General features: G+C 46.6%; 1 protein-coding gene and 1 long non-coding RNA gene across 2 annotated transcripts; both read right to left on the reverse strand.

The window, feature by feature from the left end:
* Positions 1-12,444: 12,444 nt before the first annotated feature.
* On the reverse strand, positions 12,445-13,020 carry LOC136547604 (uncharacterized). The gene is made up of 3 exons (XR_010781594.1): positions 12,949-13,020; positions 12,608-12,668; positions 12,445-12,474 (listed from the first exon to the last, which is right to left on the reverse strand). It is a non-coding gene; the product is annotated as an uncharacterized lncRNA (long non-coding RNA).
* Positions 13,021-14,904: 1,884 nt separating this feature from the next.
* Positions 14,905-18,245, reverse strand: LOC136542973 (proline-rich receptor-like protein kinase PERK2). Its single transcript, XM_066535572.1, has 3 exons — positions 18,087-18,245; positions 15,354-16,293; positions 14,905-14,978 (listed from the first exon to the last, which is right to left on the reverse strand). Exons 1-3 carry the CDS (start codon positions 18,243-18,245, stop codon positions 14,905-14,907), a joined length of 1,173 nt encoding a protein of 390 aa, XP_066391669.1.
* Between the last annotated feature and the right edge of the window lie 670 nt (positions 18,246-18,915).

Consider the following 18,915-nt stretch of genomic DNA (forward strand, 5'->3'; position numbering starts at 1 on the left):
TTTGGCTTTCATATGCGCCGTGTAAACAACTCGGTTTTTGTAGATCGTTGTCTTGACAAACTTTCTTGATTTGTCGAGTGCTTGTCTAGCTTTCGTCTGGTTATAGAAACATCTTAGGATTGGTTTGAGTGTTAACTTATTAGCTACCCTCATTGGTGGGCTCAAGCATCTTTTCAGCTCTTTTGCTCTCAGCCGGTATGCTCAGGCATAATTTCAGCCATTTTGCTTTTTTGGATCGGGTGTTAGCTTATTTGCTACCCTCATCGGCAGGCTCAACAATCTTTTTAGCTCTTTTGCTCTCAGCTAGTATGCTCAGGTGTGATTTCAGCCATTTTGCTTTTTGGATCAGGTGTTAGCTTATTAGCTACCCTCATCGGCGGGCACAAGCATCTTTTCAGCTCTTTTGCTCTCAGCCGGTATGCTCAGGCATGATTTCAACCATTTTGCTTTTTTGGATCGGGTGTTAGCTTATTAGCTACCCTCATCGGCGGGCTCAAGCATCTTTTTAGCTCTTTTGCTCTCAGCCGGTATGCTCAGGCATGATTTCAGCCATTTTGCTTTTTGGATCGGGTGTTAGCTTATTAGCTACCCTCATCGGCGGGCTCAAGCATCTTTTTAGCTCTTTTGCTCTCAGCCAGTATGCTCAGGCATGATTTCAGCCATTTTGCTTTTTGGATCAAGTGTTAGCTTGTTAGCTATCCTCATTGGCGGGCTCAAGCATCTTTTTAGCTCTTTTGCTCTCGGCCGGTATGCTTAGTGAAAACAACTTGGGAAGATTCATAATAAGACATCTGTTGTTGAGGAATACCATCTTTATTGATCATGAACGTTTACATGCTTAGTGAAAACAACTAGGGGAAAGCCATAATGAGACATATGTTGTCGAGGAATGCTATCTTTACTGATCATGAACGTTGATCTCTTGTGGCTTGTATTTATGTTCTTCCTTGTGTTGTCTTCATGCGTAGAATCTCCTTAGTTGGCTGATGTGCCATGTATTGTTGATTTCTTTTCCATCTTCAGTTACCAACTTGTACGTGCCTAGTCCGGTGACTTTTGTGACAATAAAAGGACCTTCCCATGGACTGAGTAGTTTATGGCGTCTGTCAGTTTTTTGTATTCTTCTTAGTACTAGATCTCCGATTTGGACTGATCGAGGTTGGGTATTCTTGTTGTAGTAGCATCTTAAACCTTGGAGGTATCTGGCTCATTGGAGGGTAGCATTTACTCTGACTTCTTCTGTACTATCGAGTTCTAATCTCCGGGTGTGTTCTGCTTCTCCTTCGTCGTATTGTTCTATCCTTAGTGACGTCCAGATTAAGTCGGCAGGTAGTACTGCTTTTGATCCATAAACTAGGAAGAAGGGTGAGTATCCGGTGGCTCTGCTTATTTGAGTCCGTAGCCCCCATACTACTTTGGGTAACTCTTCAATCCATTTGGATCCATAGTCCACTAGTTCTTCGTATAATCTTGGTTTCAATCCGGCTAGTATAAGTCCATTAGCCCTTTCTACCTGTCCGTTGGCTTCTGGATGTGCGACTGATGCGTAATCTATGCCGAAACCGCAATCCTGTGCCCAACTTTAGAATTCTGTAGCTGTAAAGGGAGAACCCAAATCTGTGATGATTCGATTTGGCATGCCAAAGTGGTGCATAATGTCTTAGATGAACTCGACTGCTTTGGCTGTGCTGTATTTTGCGAGTGGTTTGTATTCAATCCACTTGGTGAACTTGTCAATTGCTACAAAGATGTACTCGAAACCGCCCTTTGCTTTCTTGAGAGGTTCTACTTGATCCAACCCCCAGTAGGAGAAAGGCCAAGCGGGAGGGATGCAAATTAGATTGTGAGCTGGTACATGAGCTTGTCTTACGAACATTTGACAACCTTTGCATTTTCTGACGAGTTCTTCTACGTCTTTCAAAGCGGTTGGCCAGTAGAATCCAGTTCGGAATGCTTTGCCGACTAGTGTTCTTGAAGCGGCATGATTTCCACAGCAACCTGAGTGTATTTCTTCTAAGATCTCTTTGCCTTTTTTGAACAAGACACATTTTAGGAGTACTCTTGAAGATGCGGCTCTTCTGTACAGCTTGTCCCCTACTAGGACGTAGTTCTTGCTTCTGCGGACAACTCAGGTAGCCTCCGCTTTATCTGCTGGCAACTTATTCTCTTTGATATAATCGATAAAAACCTCGGTCCATGAGGTGATGATTACCAAAATCTGGGTGCCATTAGCTAGGAGTTCAGGGGTTATCTCCCTAGGTTGTTTGATAGAGGGAGCTAATAACTCCTCTATGAATACGCCGGGTGGGACCTTCGCCCTGTCCGATCTTGGCTTGGCGAGGACATCTGCTGCAATATTAGAATCACGCAGGACATGTAGAATTTCCAATCCTTGAAAATGTTTTTCGAGTTTTCGTATTTTAGCGCAGTAAGCACCCATGTTTTCTTTGGTGCAGTCCCAATCTTTGTTGACTTGGTTGATGACTACCGCCGAATCGCCATATACGAGTAATCGCTTGATTCCGAGGGTAATTGCTACTTGGAGTCCATGGATGAGGGCTTCATATTCTGCTTCATTGTTTGTGTCTTGCCATAGTATCTGAAGGACATACTTGAGTTGTTTTCCGTCTAGAGAAATGAAGAGAACGCCTGCACCGGCTCCACCTAGCTTGAGCGATCCATCAAAGTACATCTTCCAATGGTCAAGGATGGTATTTGGCATGGGTTGTTGAATCTCTGTCCACTCAGCCATAAAATCGGCAAGGGCTTGAGATTTAATTGCCTTCCGTGGGGTGAAATCGATATTGAGAGCACCAAGTTCAACTGCCCACTTAGATATGCGCCCTGTTGCATCTTTATTGTGTAGGATGTCTCCGAGTGGGAAATCTATCACCACGGTAATCTTGTGGCTTTCAAAATAGTGGCGAAGCTTGCGTGAAGTGATCAGGAGGGCGTAGAGTAATTTTTGCACATGCGGGTACCAGATTTTTGATTCTGACAGTACTTCGCTGATGTAGTATACGGGTCGTTGTACTTTATATACGCGCCCTTCTTCTTCTCTTTCTACGACTATCGCTGTACTGATCATAGTAGAAGTTGTCGCAATGTACAACATCATGTCCTCGTATTTCTTTGGAGGTGTGAGAATGGGTGAGGTTGTGAGGTATGTCTTGAGTCTTTTGAAAGCTTCATTGGCTTCTTCTGTCCACTTGAACCTGTCTATCTTCTTTAGTAGTTTAAAGAAAGGTAACCCTTTTTCGCCGAGTCTTGATATGAAACGATTGAGGGCCGCCATGCAGCCTGTTAGTTTCTGCACATCTTTGATACTTTGAGAAGGGCCCATTTCTGTTATGGCTCGAATTTGCTTGGCGTTGGCTTCGATTCCACGATGACTGACTAAGACTCCGAGTAGTTGTCCTGAAGGAACTCCAAATACACACGTGTTTGGGTTCAATTTCCACCTCCACCTTTTCAGGTTTTCGAAGGTTTGCTTTAAGTCTTCAATTAGTGTGTCCGGGTTCTTTGTTTTTACTACTACATTATCCACGTATGCCTCTACCTTTTTGCCGATCTGATCGCCAAGGCATGTTTGGATAGCTCTTTGGTATGTGGCACCAGTGTTCTTGAGTCCAAATGACATGGTCTTGTAGCAATAGGCACCGAACGGAGTGATGAAAGATGTCTTGCTTTGGTCTTGTTCCTTTAATGCGATCTGATGATAACCTGAATAGCAATCAAGAAAGCATAATAGGGCAGATCCTGCTGTTGAATCAACTATTTGGTCAATGCGTGGTAGCCCGAAAGAATCTTTTGGGCAGTGTTTATTGAGATCTGTGTAGTCGACGCACATGCGCCACTCGTCCGTATTCTTTTTTTGTACTAGAACTGGATTTGCTAGCCAATCTGGATGAAGGATTTCTCTGATGAATTCGGCTGCCATTAGCTTTGTGATTTCTTTTTTAATTGCTGCTTTCTTGTCAAATGAGAATCGTCGTAGGCGTTGCTTCACAGGCTTGGAGCCCTCATTGATATCAATTATGTGCTCAGCCAACTCCCTTGGGACACCTGGCATGTCGGCCGGCTTCCAAGCGAAGATATCTTTGTTGTCCCGAAGAAAGTTGGTGAGCGCGAGTACCTATTTTGCCGAGAGGTGGGCGCTGATGGTTGCTGTTTTGGATGGATCGCCGGTGCCCAGGTCGATTTGCTTGACATCGGCTTCTTTTGGTGGTGCGAGGATGCTGGGCTTTTTAGCCGGTATCTCTAGTTCTTCTGGGCCCATTTCTGCGGCAATAGTGGCTATTTCTTTTCTACCATTGGTGGCTTGCGCTTTGGCTGCAATTTGAATTGCCCGAATGTCGCAATCAAAAGCGCACTTCAAATCACTTTGAAGGGAAAGGACACCGTTAGGCCCTGGCATCTTAAGCAATAGGTATGGGTAATGCGGTATCGCCATGAATTTTGCTAGTGCTGGGCGCCCGAGGATTGCGTGGTATGATGAGTCAAAGTCTGAAACTTCAAACTTGATGAACTCCGTTCGGTAGTTTGAGGGAGTTCCAAAAGTAACTGGTAGAGTGATTTGTCCAAGTGGCATGGCTGCCTTGCCGGGTACTATCCCATAAAAGGGGTGCTCGTTGGTGTAATCATCCCGGCGAGTTGTAGTCCCATCTTCCTTAGCGTTTCTGAAAAAATGATGTTGAGTCCGGCTCCCCCATCGATTAGTACTTTTGTGACAGTCATACCGGCGATAGTTGGATCTAGAACTAGTGGGTAATGGCCTATGTTTCCTACGCTAGTTCATTGGTCTTCTCTTGAAAACTGGATTGGATACTGTGACCAATTGAGATATCTCAGAGTGGCCGGTTCTGCTGCCATGATGGTTCGTACAGCTAGCTTTTATTGATGTTTGCTTCTGGAATCTAGGGCCCCAGCGAAGATCACTGCTACTGTCCCTTTGGATTTTTGGAATCCCTTGTCTTCGTGGTTGTCTTCATCTTTTTTTCTGTTTGTCTTCTTTAGTGTTTACCTTATTATCTTTTCTTGTGTATCGCTCGTTGAAGGTGTAGCAATTTCCAGTGGTGTGATTTCCTTTAGGATGCAAGATGCAACGCATGTTTTCAATGTCGTCATACCCTCTAGGTTTGGAAAACTTCCTTGATTTATCAGCCGTCGCCACGGTGTTGTCTGGTCCACATTTTCTTTCCTGATGTCTGATGTTTCGATGATTTCGCTTGTCCAGGTTGTCTTGGTTGTTTTTATCCGGGAACCTTTCTCGTGTCTTCTCCTCTGTAGTAATCATCTTTTCTACTATGCGTCTGAATTCTTCATTGCTTCTCGGGTTTTCTTTGCAGAAGTCTTGAAATTGCCACCTAGCTATAATTTCGTGAGAGAAAGCTTCGATTACTTCTCGTTCGGTGATGTCATGTACTTGAGCACGTAGTTCGCCAAATCGTCTATAGTAATTTCTGAGAGTTTCGCCTCCTTTCTGCTTGAGTTTTTTTAATTCTGCGTGGGTGATGGGGTGTGTAATGATACCCGCGAAATTTCCACAGAAAACTCTTTGCAAGTCTTCCCAATTTCTGATTGACCCTGGATTTAAGTTGTCGAACCATTGGAGGGGCATGGTTTCAAGTGCCATGGGAAAAAATAAGGTCTTGATATCGTCATTTCCTCCGGCCAGTTCAATCGACTGCGAGTAAATTCTGAGCCACTGTCTTGGTTCGGTCTTGCCATCATATTTAGAGTGGTTGGACGGCTTGAACTTGTGAGGTAGTCGTATTGAAGCAAGTCTGCTTGCAAAATAGGGGAATCTATCATGCGTTCCGGCTTCTTTGCATTCCGATTCGGCACCTCCTTCCTGCCAACTATCATTTTGGTGAGAGTAGTTCTGCAGGGATGTCTGAATAGGTGCTTCGCTTCTGATCTTCCTTGGTTGTTCGATTCAGTAATTTTGACTATGGTCCCTTCTACTTTCTATGTTGTGACTTCCGCTTGGTCCAAGTCTCTTGAAAGTGGACTTCTTTTGATTTTGATCTTCCTTCCTATGAGATGTTGACCTGGCAAGTAGTCTTCAGCAGGCCCTTCCATCGTGCGTCCTTAGGGTTGCTGACTGGAGGAGGTCTCAAAGTTGTTCCTGTTTTTCACTGGGAAGCGACGTCGCTCCGAGTTCTTCTAGTGCTTCTCGGATCCTACTGTAGGGTGTATTCACCGCGTGTCTTTCTTCAACTTCTAGTTCTGATTTTCGTCTGTCGTACTCAGCCAGATCTGACTCATATTTAATCCAAGCTTCCTTGCGCTGCCTAGCATAGCGTTGGCGTCCTTGTTTCAATTTGTTTCTTCTTTCTCTGGCTTGCCTCTGACTCTCGGTCTCACCATCGTGCCCCTGGATAAAGGGTGATATGTTGAACTCAGATTCGTCTGATGACCTGATGTCGGGTGCTTCTGGGGGGACCAGAGGTGATCAAGGATGGCGAACCATGAATACTTCTTGTGTGTGAATTGTTTTGTTATTGGTGTTGGTTTCCACACTATCGGAGTTGTTGATGATTTTAGTAGAGGCTCCAAGGTCGCAGATCAAGTCTCCTTCTTGGTAGGGTAGGATTGCTGTCGTCGTCGTACCGACTAGTTGGGTACCGCTGTCCTCAGGAACAGAACCTGGCTAGTGGACAATGCAGTCTTGAGATGTTATAGTTAGTACGAGACCTTCTTGAGCTCCTTTTAGTGGCATTCTAAGCACCGGATCGAGAGATCCTTCGGGCCGTGCCTGATAAGATTTTGCCATGTTGTGGAGTCCAAACAGAAAAGGATCTGACTTCTTGAAAGAACTCTGAGTATACTCCGAGTTGTATTCTTGATAGGTCGAGACCGCGCTCTGGAGCCCCATCGGAAAAGAGTTTAGTTTCTCGAAAGAACTCAGTAAAGACTCCATCTCAGATGCGGAGCCTGAGTTTGAGTCAGATGCGCAAAGCCATGAAATCTGAGTTGGATCGGATATCACAAGCTGCTCGAATCTTCCAGTGAGCTGATTTGTCGTAGTTGCCAAAAAAGAAAGGTCTTCAAGATGATCCGAATCTTCGAGGAGACGGCTTTGGAGCTTGCCATCGTCATCTGCCTCGTAGATCCATGAACCGAAGATGAAGGTTGATCCCGTCGAGAAGATCATGTTGTCGAGGTCCGTCGAGCTCTCGAATGCAAATTCGCCGAAAGCCCCTACCTGGCGTGCCAGCTGTCGATGTTTCACCACCGATAGCCTACCACGGGGGTACCCGGGGCAGTTTGTTCGGGCTTCAGCGTATGCAGAACTCGACGGTAAACGCAAGAGACAATCGATTTATCCTGGTTCGGGCCCTCGACCGTGATCGAGTAATAGCCTTACGTCCAGTCGGCGTTAGCCTTTGCGTTGGATTGATTGTGAAGTGTTGTGTTACGTTATCTGTCTCCTCTCTCTAGGAACTCCACCCTCCTTTATATAGTCAGGAGGCCAGAGTTCTAGTCGATTTACAATGAGGTTCCTAGTAGGATTACAGAATAATACTACTACTAAGTTTACAGGGAAAGAAATCCTAGTTAGACTAGATCTTCTCCGTTCTTTATGGGGTATCCGGTGGGTCCTGTATCGACAGATCCCCTATATGGCCCTCCTCATTAGGAATTAAGCCTTCCATATAAAGTCGGTCCAAAATCATAACCCACGGTGCCTCACTACTACAAAAAAGCATTTGATGATAAAAAAAAGCATTTGTACATACATCTCTTTTTTCAATAGAAGAGGCGTCTCAATTTAAAACCATATCTAAAACTTGTTCATGAAGCAAGCTGCCTCTAGAAAAGCATTTTGTAGATGCAGCTGGTATTTTTAGCCGCATCTACAAATTCACCTACCTTTAGAGGCAGCTCTAGGTTTGAGACACCTCTAAAAATAGGTGTAGCACAGTAAAATAATAACTTTTTCGAACGAATTTAGAGAAATGACAAAAACTAAAGCTGTAGTACTTGACGATATCTACAACTTTGTAGTTGAAATTTTTTATCATTTGAATTCGTTTAGGGTCCCAAATATAAATTTCAAAATCAGGTGAAGTGGTGGGGAATGCTTGTGCCCTTTAGTGACATGTGACTTTGGGGTGTTATGGTCAGGTCAGCTACCCACGAGCCCTTAAGTTGCGCAAACAATCGCGTGACTTGTGACGGCGTGTGTGTGGCTTCCTGGTGGGGGCATCCTCAAATTAATTTTTTTGGGGCTGGATTTATGATTTTTGAAAAATGATTTGTAGAGACGGCTCAAATTTCCAACCGTCCCTAGCAAAAATTCTTTTTGTAGTAGTGTTTATCTCTCCCAACTGCCACCCCCTACCTCTCAATCTCATCTTCTCCTCTCTGCACCCCCACCCCTCATTCTCTTCCGCTCAGATCCACACCACAGTCATGTCAAGCCCTTAAGATAACCCACCAGCCTCAAAGAGTCGTGATCCCCAGCTATTTGTTTTTCAACTTCTAGGTAGTAGAAGCCAGCAAAAAGATGAAACAAATAGACCTTGAGTCATCATCTGTTGCTCATGTATAGTGGACATTGTACTAACAGCTCGTCTACACCATTCTAGAGGAAGAGAAAATAAGTTAAATCACTTTATTTTTTTCATTAGAGGCACCTATAGCTTTGTACATATGAATAGGTTGATCATTCTTTATATTAAGTTTTGTCTTTTAATTTTTCAACATTTATTTTGACACTCTTATGTTGAGCTATGTTATTTTCCTATTATACATCATTTTGAATTTAAATTATAATTCTCATTTTGCTTGAAGGAGAAGACAGGCATTTGATCACTTAGTCAACATCAATAAGCTACTTTTTCAGCATATAAATATTTTTGTACTGAACTAGGTTTTATCTACTCAACTAATTTTAATCTCTTGTACTGAACTAGGTTTTATTCTTTTACTTTATTTGACATCAAAATATATTTTGAATCGCAAAACAATGAATATTTTGTAAGTCAACTTCAAACTTAAATACATTATTAGGGTGTAATGAATATAATTGACATTATTTTCTTTAATAATGGCATGGATAGATAATAGAGAATTGGTATATGGGTATTTCTTTCGAGTAATGGCATTAGTGATTAATTTATTGGATATGGAGAGGGATACTTTTATTTTATTTTCTATGATTAACACGGTAAATTTCTAGGCCTTGAGAATTAATTTGAATACTTTACTTTGCCAGATAGTATAATAATAATATATAATCTCCGTCCCAGAATGATAAGCATATTTAATCATGAAAAAATCAAACAAAATATATTTGAATCAATAGAACCTCCGAGGCACTTTGAATACAAATCCATTGATACAAGCTCGAGCAAACAACTATTTGCCGAGTGTTTTTATGACTACCAGAAACAGTGACTACCGGAAAACAGTGACTTTGCCGTGTGCCACATGCACTCGGCAAAGACCAAAAAACACTCGGCAAACAGCACACGACATCTACAGTGTCGGCAAACAGCTATTTGCCGAGTGTTTTTTATCGCGCACTCGGCAAATTGTTTGCCGACTGTCAAATTTGACACTCGCCAAAAAAGTGGTTTGCCGAGTGTTTTTCCAAAATACACTCGCAAAGGATTATTGTTTGCCGAGTGTTTTTAGGAATTACACTCGGCAAACCTATTTTCCAAAGATTTTTTTTTTCTCAGCATACCATTATTGTTTGTCCAGTGTTTTTGGGAATTACACTCGGCAAACCTATTTTCCAAAAAACATTTCTCAGCATATTTCAGTTTAATAGCTGCCATACAAAACACCACTACCGGATTTAGGAACTTTGCCGAGTGCCCACACGGCAAACCGTTTGCCGAGTGTTACACTCGGCAACTGGTTTATCAGCAAACGCTATTTTGCCGAGTGTTTTTCGTCAGGCACTCGGTGAAGACTTTGCCGAGTGCCCCAAAAACACTCGGCAAACATTTTTTGAAAAAAATATAAAAAAAAAGCATCAGCCACCGGAGGAAGAAAGGGCGCCGCCGGATCCAGCCACCCCGCTAGCACCGGAGCTGGCCCGCCACCGCCGCCACCGGATCCAGCCTCCCCGCGCTGCACCAGCACCGGAGGGAGAGAGAAGAGATGGTGTCGCCGGAGGAAGAAAGGGCGCCGCCGGATCCGGCCACCCCGCTCGCACCGGCGCTGGCCCGCCACTGGATCCAGCCTCCCCGCGCCGCGCCACCACCGGAGGGAGAGAGAAGAAAGGGTGCCGCCGGAGGAAGAAAGGGCGCCGCCGGATCCGGCCACCCCGCTCGCACCGGCGCTGGCCCGCCATTGCCGCTCGTTGGATCCACCAGCGCCCTGGATCTGCCACCTTGGGGGGGGGGGGGGGCGCCGGCGCCCTAGATCCGCCGCCGAAGGAAGGAGGCACCGCTCTGGATCCGCCACCGGGAGCTCTAGATCCACCGCTGGAGGGCGGCGCTGTGGGGAGGGAGGGGAGGGAGAGAGAGCTGAGGCCAGATCTGGGCTCTGGGCCGCCGGGGTGCCCGCCGTGGATCCTCCTTGCTAGGGCACCTGCCGGGGCCCCTCGTCGCGGGGCCAGGGCTCCTCACCAGGGCACTCTCCACTGGGGCACCTCCTCACCGAGGCTAGGCCTCCTCCTTGCCAGGGTGCCCACCGCCGCTGTGGGGGCAGAGAGGTTGAGCGCCGCCGCTGTGGAGGGAGAGAGGGCGAGCGCCACCGCTGTGGGGAGGGAGTGGAGGCTACGCGCCGCTCGGTGTGGGAGAGGAAGTCAGCGAGCTCGATTCGGGCCGGAGAGGGAGGAGGGCGGGGCCGCGCCGGATCCGTGCCGGAGAGGGAGGAGGGGAGGGCGCCGGAGTAGGAGGAGGGAGAGGGGAGCTGGGAGGGGAGGTAGGGAGGGGTGCGCGGCGTGCGGGGTGACGGAGGGCGCGATGTGCGTGGTGATCGAGGGGGCTGTGTGCGGCTTTTATTTCTAGGATTTATTTTTTGCCGAGTGTTGTAGATCTAGCACTCGACAAAGGTTTTTTTTTTATTTTTTTCTTCTCCTTTTTTTCAGAAAAAAGATTTTATATTTCTTTGCCGAGTGTTACAGATCTAGCACTCGGCAAAGATTTTTTTTATTTTTTTTCTTCTCCTTCATTTCGAGAAAAAATATTTTATATTTCTTTGCCGATTGTCGTATATCTAGCACTCGGCAAAGATTTTTTTATTTTTTTTCTTCTCCTTCTTTTCCAGAAAAAATATTTTATATTTCTTTGCCGAGTGTCGTAGATCTAGCACTCGGCAAATATTTTTTTCTTCTCCATCTTTTCCAGAAAAAAATATTTTTTTTCTTTGCCGAGTGTTTTTTTTTTGACACTCGGCAAACCTGCTCTTTGCCGAGTGTTTTTTTGTTTACACTCGGCAAACCCCCTATTTTGCCGAGTGTTTTTAGCGCAGCACTCGGCAAATCACTTATTCGCCGAGTGTCCGAGGGAATACACCCGGTAAACATAAAAACACCCGGCAAAGAGCAGGATTCCGGTAGTGCACTCTTAGTACACCATATCTGCATGCACATCATGCTCGTGGCAACATAATTCTCATAATAACCACATGGACATAGAGATGAAGATGACAAATTTAAGAGACTAATGACAGGTATAAGTTGCTAAAGTGCCAGCTCATAAGGTGCTAAAGTGCATAAGTTCTCTAAGGGAAACTTGATTCATCACAGCCACTCAAGAGTAGTACAAAATAAAAAAAGTCACAAGGCATAGTTAGGAAAGGGGAGAGCAGCGCACCGTGGGCTCCCCCGGCGGTAGCTGCAGGAGGTCCACCTGCAGTGGCAGCATGCTCACCTGCGAGAGCTACAAACACTATGAACCAGTTACCAGTACATGATCCAGAGCCAGGAATAAACATGAGCAAATGAAATATGTCACTGGTAAAACAAGAAAGGAAGCCTTAGGAGTGGAGTTTAGAACACACTTTTGATATTTCAAGTCCAAATTAAATGTCACTGGTAAAATCTCTAGTGATACTTCCATTAGTTACTGATCAGGTACAGCACGATAATTGTCAGATTCCATGTCCATACTTGATATCTTACCTTAGAAATCTATTTCCAACTAGAGTCAATAGTATTCCTCTTGGCAGAAACAGTTCGCTTGGATTGTCAACCCATCAATAGTAACACAGCTAACTAAACCTGCAAAAAGGGAGAGAATTAAAGGGCAAGTCGCCTGCTTGTTAAAAGAAGAGTTATCACTGTATTTAAGCTATGATGGTGCAGTAGTAAATATGATGCGCAACTAGATGGCCAACCTAAAAAATTTCATATACTTCCAGGAATCAAATTACTAAAGTAAAATTACTCAAGTATCTAGTTGAAGAACACCAGGCATAATAACAGATTACTCCATGTTGGGAGAACTTACCACAACAACAGACTCGTTCTTAGGGTTCTCCTTGAACTCCTTGCAGAATTCCTCCCTGTATACACATCCACCAAAAATAGATCGAACCAGTCCAGGACCCTCTTTCCAGTCAAATTACATGCTAACAAAATCTTTGTGTTGGATGGTAATCAAAGTATGAAACCATAGAGATTTAGAAAGACACTAACCTGTCAGGTAGTCCTGAATATAGGCCAAAATCCCAAGAAAGACACTTCTCAAAATAACTAACTGCAGAAGTGAACTACAAGGAAATGAGAACTTAAATATGCTCATTTCGACTTACCTATGACTACAAATTATTCAGTTCATATATAAGTGGACTATATAAAAACAGAAGGCTATGCAGTACACTAATACTGAGACAGTAGAAACAAAGAGATATACCACAGAGACATGACCTGCTGCAGCTTAGCATCTCTCATTATATACATTCTCTTCTTTGCACTCACGGAAGAAAACTACAACACAGATGAAAATTTTTGAACCTGGAGGGCACAGAATGACCTACCTGGCTGCAGCATCGTCGATTCAGATTTCAGAAGGTGTTGCATCTATACCTTCGGAGCAGCTCCATTTGATGAGGAAATGATAATCTAGCAGAGGGCAAAGCCATTGGAAAGGATAATTGGATCATCAATTTCCATTGCAGATACATGTAGCAAGATACAAAGCTAACGAGAGATCACTAAACCGTAGACCCAATTGACATGGGTGATAAAATAAATATCAAAGTTAGTAGGCATAATACATGTAAACACTTGTGATTACATCAGATCCGAATACAAATAGCTAAATAGCTCAAGTTAGGGTTCCGGTGCTCAATTTGGCACAGCAGGAAGGGAAGAGAAGGAGCGGGCATACCTGGTGTGGTGGGTTCCCGTCACCGGCAACGGGCCCGAAGAAGACATGGGAAGCTCGGCGTAGAGCGGCGGCGGTACCTAACGGACGGGCACCGCGTCCTACCTCTCCTCGCCCGCTGGCGGCAACCATGCCGAGGCCAACATGGTGCCCTTCCGTGTGGAGGAGGGAGGCGCCACCGGCCAGAGCTGGAGGACAGAGGCGCTGCCGTGGGTGGCGGCGGCGGTCGTGTGTGCTGCGGTGGCACTGGCATCTTGGGCGCAGGTGGCCAGGCGACGCGGGGGGGGGGGGAGGGGGAGGGGGCAGATCCAGCGGGGAAGAAGAAGGGGAGGGAGGGGAGGGGCCGGCCGCCGGCGGGGAAGAGGAAGGGGAAGGAGGGGAGGGGCCTGCCGCCGGCGGGAGGAGGGGAGGGAGGGAGGGGGCGGCGGAGGAGGAGGGGATCTCGCCGGGCGGCGGAGGGAGGGGGCGGGTGCGGGAGGAGGGGAGGGTGCGGGAGGAGGGGGGTGGGTGCGGGGGCCTGGGGAGGGGAGGGGCGGGTGCGGGAGGAGGGGGTGTGTGCGTGAGGGAGGGGAGGGGCGGGTGGGGTTTGTTTTCTACATTTTTTTGCTTTGCCGAGTGTTGTTTTTGGACACTCGGCAAACCTCCCTTTTTGCCGAGTGTTTTTTTTACACTCGGTAAACCCCCTATTTGCCAATTGTTTTTTGTTTGACACTTGGCAAACCCCCATCTTTGCCGAGTGTTTTTTTTGCCGAGTGTTTTTAGGATAGCACTAGGCAAAGAATTTGTTTGCCGAGTGCCCGAGGGAATGCACTCGGCAAACATAAAAACACTCGGCAAATTTGAGGTTTCCGGTAGTGTCTCCATGTTCTAAACTTGTATATAATTTGAATAGTTATTGGTCAAAATTTGTATAAGTTGACTTTTTCCCTTGGTTGAAATATGAATGTCATTCTAGAGAGAGGGAAATGATAGAAAAAGGTGGACAATAGTTTCTCATTTGTTTTAACATGCCGGCTTGGATTGGACTCTCCTTTTTTAACTAGCAACTGTTACCAAGTTACCGTTACCTTCTCTGGTTACGTTACAAACTATAAATCACTTTTGATGATAAAAAAGAATTGCTATTCCATTTTGAAACAATCATTGCCAAAGTTCAAGATAACATACATGAAGGTGTCCATGGAAAAAAAAACCTGATTTCATGGTAGGGTGCTCTGATAGTCTTACTCAGGTCTAGGTGAAGGTTTGCGGATTCCCTCACTGGGCTACAAAGGAGAAAGCTGTGGAGGAAGTGGCTTATTTGGTTGGAGAAATTGTGGAGGTGGACAAGTCTTCTCCATACCTGGGGTAGGACCTATAAGACTGAAAGTCTCATGTAAAGACCCTAAATCAATCAAAGGGTATATCGATCTATTGTGTATTTTAACGGGAAAAAGGTTCCAAGATCTATTGCGGCTATTAGCTATTAGTTAGCTAATTTTTAGTGCTAATGGATCCAACAGACTCTTATCTTGCACCTTCAGTCATGGAATTTGGGGACAGATGCTTGCGCCTTAGGGCTATACTCGTTGCTCGCCTCACCGGATGGCTTTTCTGTCATGGTAGCTCACTCACGGAAGAGGGTGCCAAAAACGATACGGCGTGGCTTTGCTCGTTGTCTCTTCTGGTCGGCTGGCAACTCTAGAAAGAGAGAAACAGAAGAACTTTCGGGAACGAAGTTGCAAGTCCGAGTGGTTCAGGCTATCGTTGATGAGGCTAATCTCTGGGGTCTTATGGCCTTCTGGCTGCTTTGTAGGTTGCTTCCACTGCCATCGTCTGGCTCCTCGTTACAGACTGTGTGTTTGAAAACTAAGCTCACTACCTGGCACTCGGCAAAGCTTAGAAAACACTCGGCAACTCGGCAAACGACACTCGGTGAGTTTTTATCGGCAAACAGACTTTGCCGAGTGTTTTTTGTCGGACCCTCGGTAAAGACTTCGCCGAGTGCCCAAAAAACATTCGGCAAACTTTTTTTCAAAAAAATAAAAAAAAGCGACGCCGACACCACGCCCGCACCACCAGCACTGCCGCTGCCACAACCATCCGCGCCGCCGTCCCCTCCGCCGCCTGGGGTGCGCCGGATCTGGAGCTCAAGGTGGCGGAGCTTGCCGGATCCACCACCAGCCCGCCGGATCTGGAGCTCGAGGTGGTGGAGCTCGCCAGATCCACGCTGCCAGGCCAAAGGGAGCTCGTCGGAGGGAGAGAGGAGAGAGGGCGCGCCGGAGATGATGTAGAGCTGACGTGGAGGAGGAGCGCCGCATCGCCGGCCCGACGCCGGTGGAGGAGCGCCGCCACCTCGCTCGCGTCTGCCGGATCCGGGCTGCTCCTCGCTGGGGCACGCCAGATCCACCATCGGGACGCCGCCGGAGCAGACCTCCGCCACCGGGAGACGCACCGTCGGAGCAGACCTCTGCCCCGCTCGCTGGCTGCCGCCTCCATCCCGAGAGAGAGAGATGAGAGAGGGCGTGGGCACGGCGGCGCCGGAGATCCGTTGGGAGGGAGGAGGAGAGAGAGGGGGCGGGCGGATCTGGGGAGGGAGGAGGAGAGAGGGCGCGGGCGCGGTGGCGCCGGAGATCCGCCGGGAGGGAGGGGGCGAGCCGGAGATGGAGGGGAGGGGCGCGCCGGCGGGCGGATCTGAGGAGGAGGGAGGAGGGGAAAGAGGGGAGGGGCGCGCCGGCGGGCGGATCTGAGGAGGAGGGAGGAGGGGAGGGAGGGGAGGGGCGCGTCGACGGGCGGATCTGAGGAGGAGGCAGGAGAGGGAGGAGGTGAGGGAGGGGAGGGGGCGCGCCGGAGAAGGGGAGGGGCGCGCCGGCGCCGGAAATGGAGGAGGGGAGGGAGGGAGGGGACAGCCGCGGGGGAAGAATGGGGAGCGGAGGGGCACCCACGGGAAGAAGAATGGGGAGGGCCCGTGGGAACAAGAATGGGAGGAGGGGAGGGGCGCGCCGCAGGGAATTAACTATGATTTTTATCCTTTGCCGAGTGTCCTATATCTGGGCACTCGGCAAAGTTTTTTTTATTTTTTTTTCTTCTCTTTCTTTTCCAGAAAAATGATTTTTGTCCTTTGCCGAGTGTCCTAGATCTAGGCACTCGGCAAAGTTTTTTTAATTTTTTTCTTCTCTTTCTTTTCTAGAAAAATGATTTTTGTCCTTCGCCGAGTGTCCTAGATCTAGCACTCGGCAAAGTTTTTTTTTTATTTTTTTCGTCTCTTTCTTTCCTAGAAAAATGATTTTTGTCCTTTGCCGAGTGCAAAAAAAAAACACTCGGCAAACCCCCTCTTTTGTCGAGTATTTTTTTTGACACTCGGCGAACCTCCTATTTACCGAGTGTTTTTTTTTTGCCGAGGGTTTTTAGCGCAGCACTCGGCAAAGAACTTGTTCACCGAGTGCACGAAAAAAACACTCGGCAAACATAAAAACACTCGGCAAATTTGACGTTTCCGGTAGTGGCTCACGTGCCGTTAACTAATTTTTGAGTGTTTCAAAGTCTTTGTATCATCTCGATGTAACGATTTTGAAATTAATAAAGCTTTTCTTATGAAAAAACTAATTTTCGAGGGTGTTCTAGTTGCTGCTAATCCTTGAATTACTGGGATTTGTTGTAAGCTGATCATTTCTACACCATCTGAATGAAATACATGTTCGCGAACAAACGTCGTTAGCGGTGATAAAGTTTATTCCCACTAATTTCAACTGGTCTGAATCTTGGCTGAAAAACACTATTCTGGCTGAATTGTTGTGAGAGAAAAACACTATTCCGATTGAAAAAACAATCCAAACAAACCAAATATGGGTAAGCCGAACGAGGCCCTGATGAGTTGGGTGTAGGTGTTTTCTGCGCTTGTTTTTGTAAGCCTGTAACCCAGCAGATCCTTTATATGCTTTCAATATACTCGCTCGAAAACATGCAACTATAGGTTGTGTGCCAAAAAAAGTTATTCACGTTTAACTAAGTTTTTAGTGAATAATATTTATATTTATGACTCCAAACTAATTTATTATAAAAATATATTTCATATTTTATCTAATGATATTTATTTGATGTTATAAATATTTATGTATCTATAATTGATCAAATATGATATAATAAAATATGATACTGTGCTAGAATTGTATGTTTTTCTGGACTGAGGGAGTAATAAACAGGGGCCAAACGTTTGGCGTAAAAAAACATACCTCTTGTCCTTGAGACAGTTGTTGAGTTCTGCGGCAGGTCAGTGTCATTCAAATCAAGTCCACCTAGGTCCCCTCTTCCCTTGATGCCCCTCTCTCATAGTTCGTTTTGTCCTTCCACCTAGTGAGGTTGTGTTTAATTCGTGAAATTTGAGAATTTCACTACTGCAACACTTTCGTTTTTATTTGATAATTATTGTTCAATCATGGACTAATTAGGCTTAAAACGTTCGTCTCGTGATTTTCAACCAAACTGCGTAATTAGTTTTTTTTTCATCTACATTTAATGCTCTATGCACGTATCGCAAGATTCGATGTAATGACTATAGTAGCACTTTTTGGAAAAGTTTTTGGAACTAAACCCAGCCTGAAGCACGCCGCGCTTGAGCAACACCTTGATATCCCCGCTGGCCTCGAAGGCCTCAGACAGCGACACCATCAGCCACCGATACCCGCGCTTGGGCAGACAAAGCGCCTCGCGGTTGATGACTTGATGCCGTACCGCGCGTGGAGCTCGGTGACGATGGTGATGGCGCGGGCGCCCAGGGCGTTGATGTCGCAGGCGAGGCGGTCAGGTGACCAAATCCGATGGCCTGGGCGTGCATGCCGTCGCTAGGCCTGGACTTGATGCGGAGCCACGTAGCGGCGGTAGCGCCGCGTCGTAGGCGAGCTCGCATAGCTGCTTCATCCACTCCCGGACAAAGTAGTCCACGGCACCGTCCTCGGCCTCGGATTGCATGGGGAGGAGAGGTCTTGTCGTCCCGCAGCACGGCGACTTCGCCGCCGACGCCGCTGAGCAGACGTTACTCCTCACTCAGGAGCAGCCCATGATTGCTCAAGATGGTCTGGGCTGCCGCCTCCATGATCAGGGCAGATCTCTGTATATCTCTCACACAAACGCTCCATGGTAAGGTCTCCGGTTCGGAAGGCAATGGTGCGCTGGAGCCAGAGAGGAGCCGATACAGAACGTATATGGGAATATGGCCCAATATATATGTTATTTTGAATAAGTCTAGTGTCCTTGGTGTAATCTCTACTATCCCATATCAGAATAATACTGCCGGTTCAAAATACTCCATTGCTGCCGGATTTTAAATAGCAAAACCAAACTGGCAGTAACGAGGGTTAGCTATCACTGTCGGTTCATACAAACCGGCAGTGTTCTGCAACTTTACTGTCGGTCCTTTACACAGCCCGACAGAGTTCAGTTCCATCAATACTGTCGGTTCATGAGACCACTCGGCAGTGTAACCTCGAATATCACTGTCGGTTTGTGTCTTTATCCATCAGTATTGTCGTAACCAGCCCTGCCAGTTTGGGACGAAACCCGGCAGTGATGTCTAAGCCAACGCTGCCGGTTAATGGCTTAAGCCGACAGTGCCATCTTGGCCATCACTGTCGGTTTGTTG

This window comes from Miscanthus floridulus, chromosome 3 (assembly GCF_019320115.1).
Source record: "Miscanthus floridulus cultivar M001 chromosome 3, ASM1932011v1, whole genome shotgun sequence".
Taxonomy (NCBI): Eukaryota; Viridiplantae; Streptophyta; class Magnoliopsida; order Poales; family Poaceae; genus Miscanthus; species Miscanthus floridulus.

Coding starts and splice junctions, on each gene's coding strand:
- LOC136542973 (XM_066535572.1), bottom strand. CDS start 18,245: ATGCAATCCGAGGCCGAGGACGGTGCCGTGGACTACTTTGTCCGGGAG. Junction 16,294..18,086: donor CGCCCAGGCCATCGGATTTG/GTCACCTGACCG, acceptor TAAAAATCATAG/TTAATTCCCTGCGGCGCGCC. Junction 14,979..15,353: donor TGGCAGCGGCAGTGCTGGTG/GTGCGGGCGTGG, acceptor CTCTCTTTCTAG/AGTTGCCAGCCGACCAGAAG.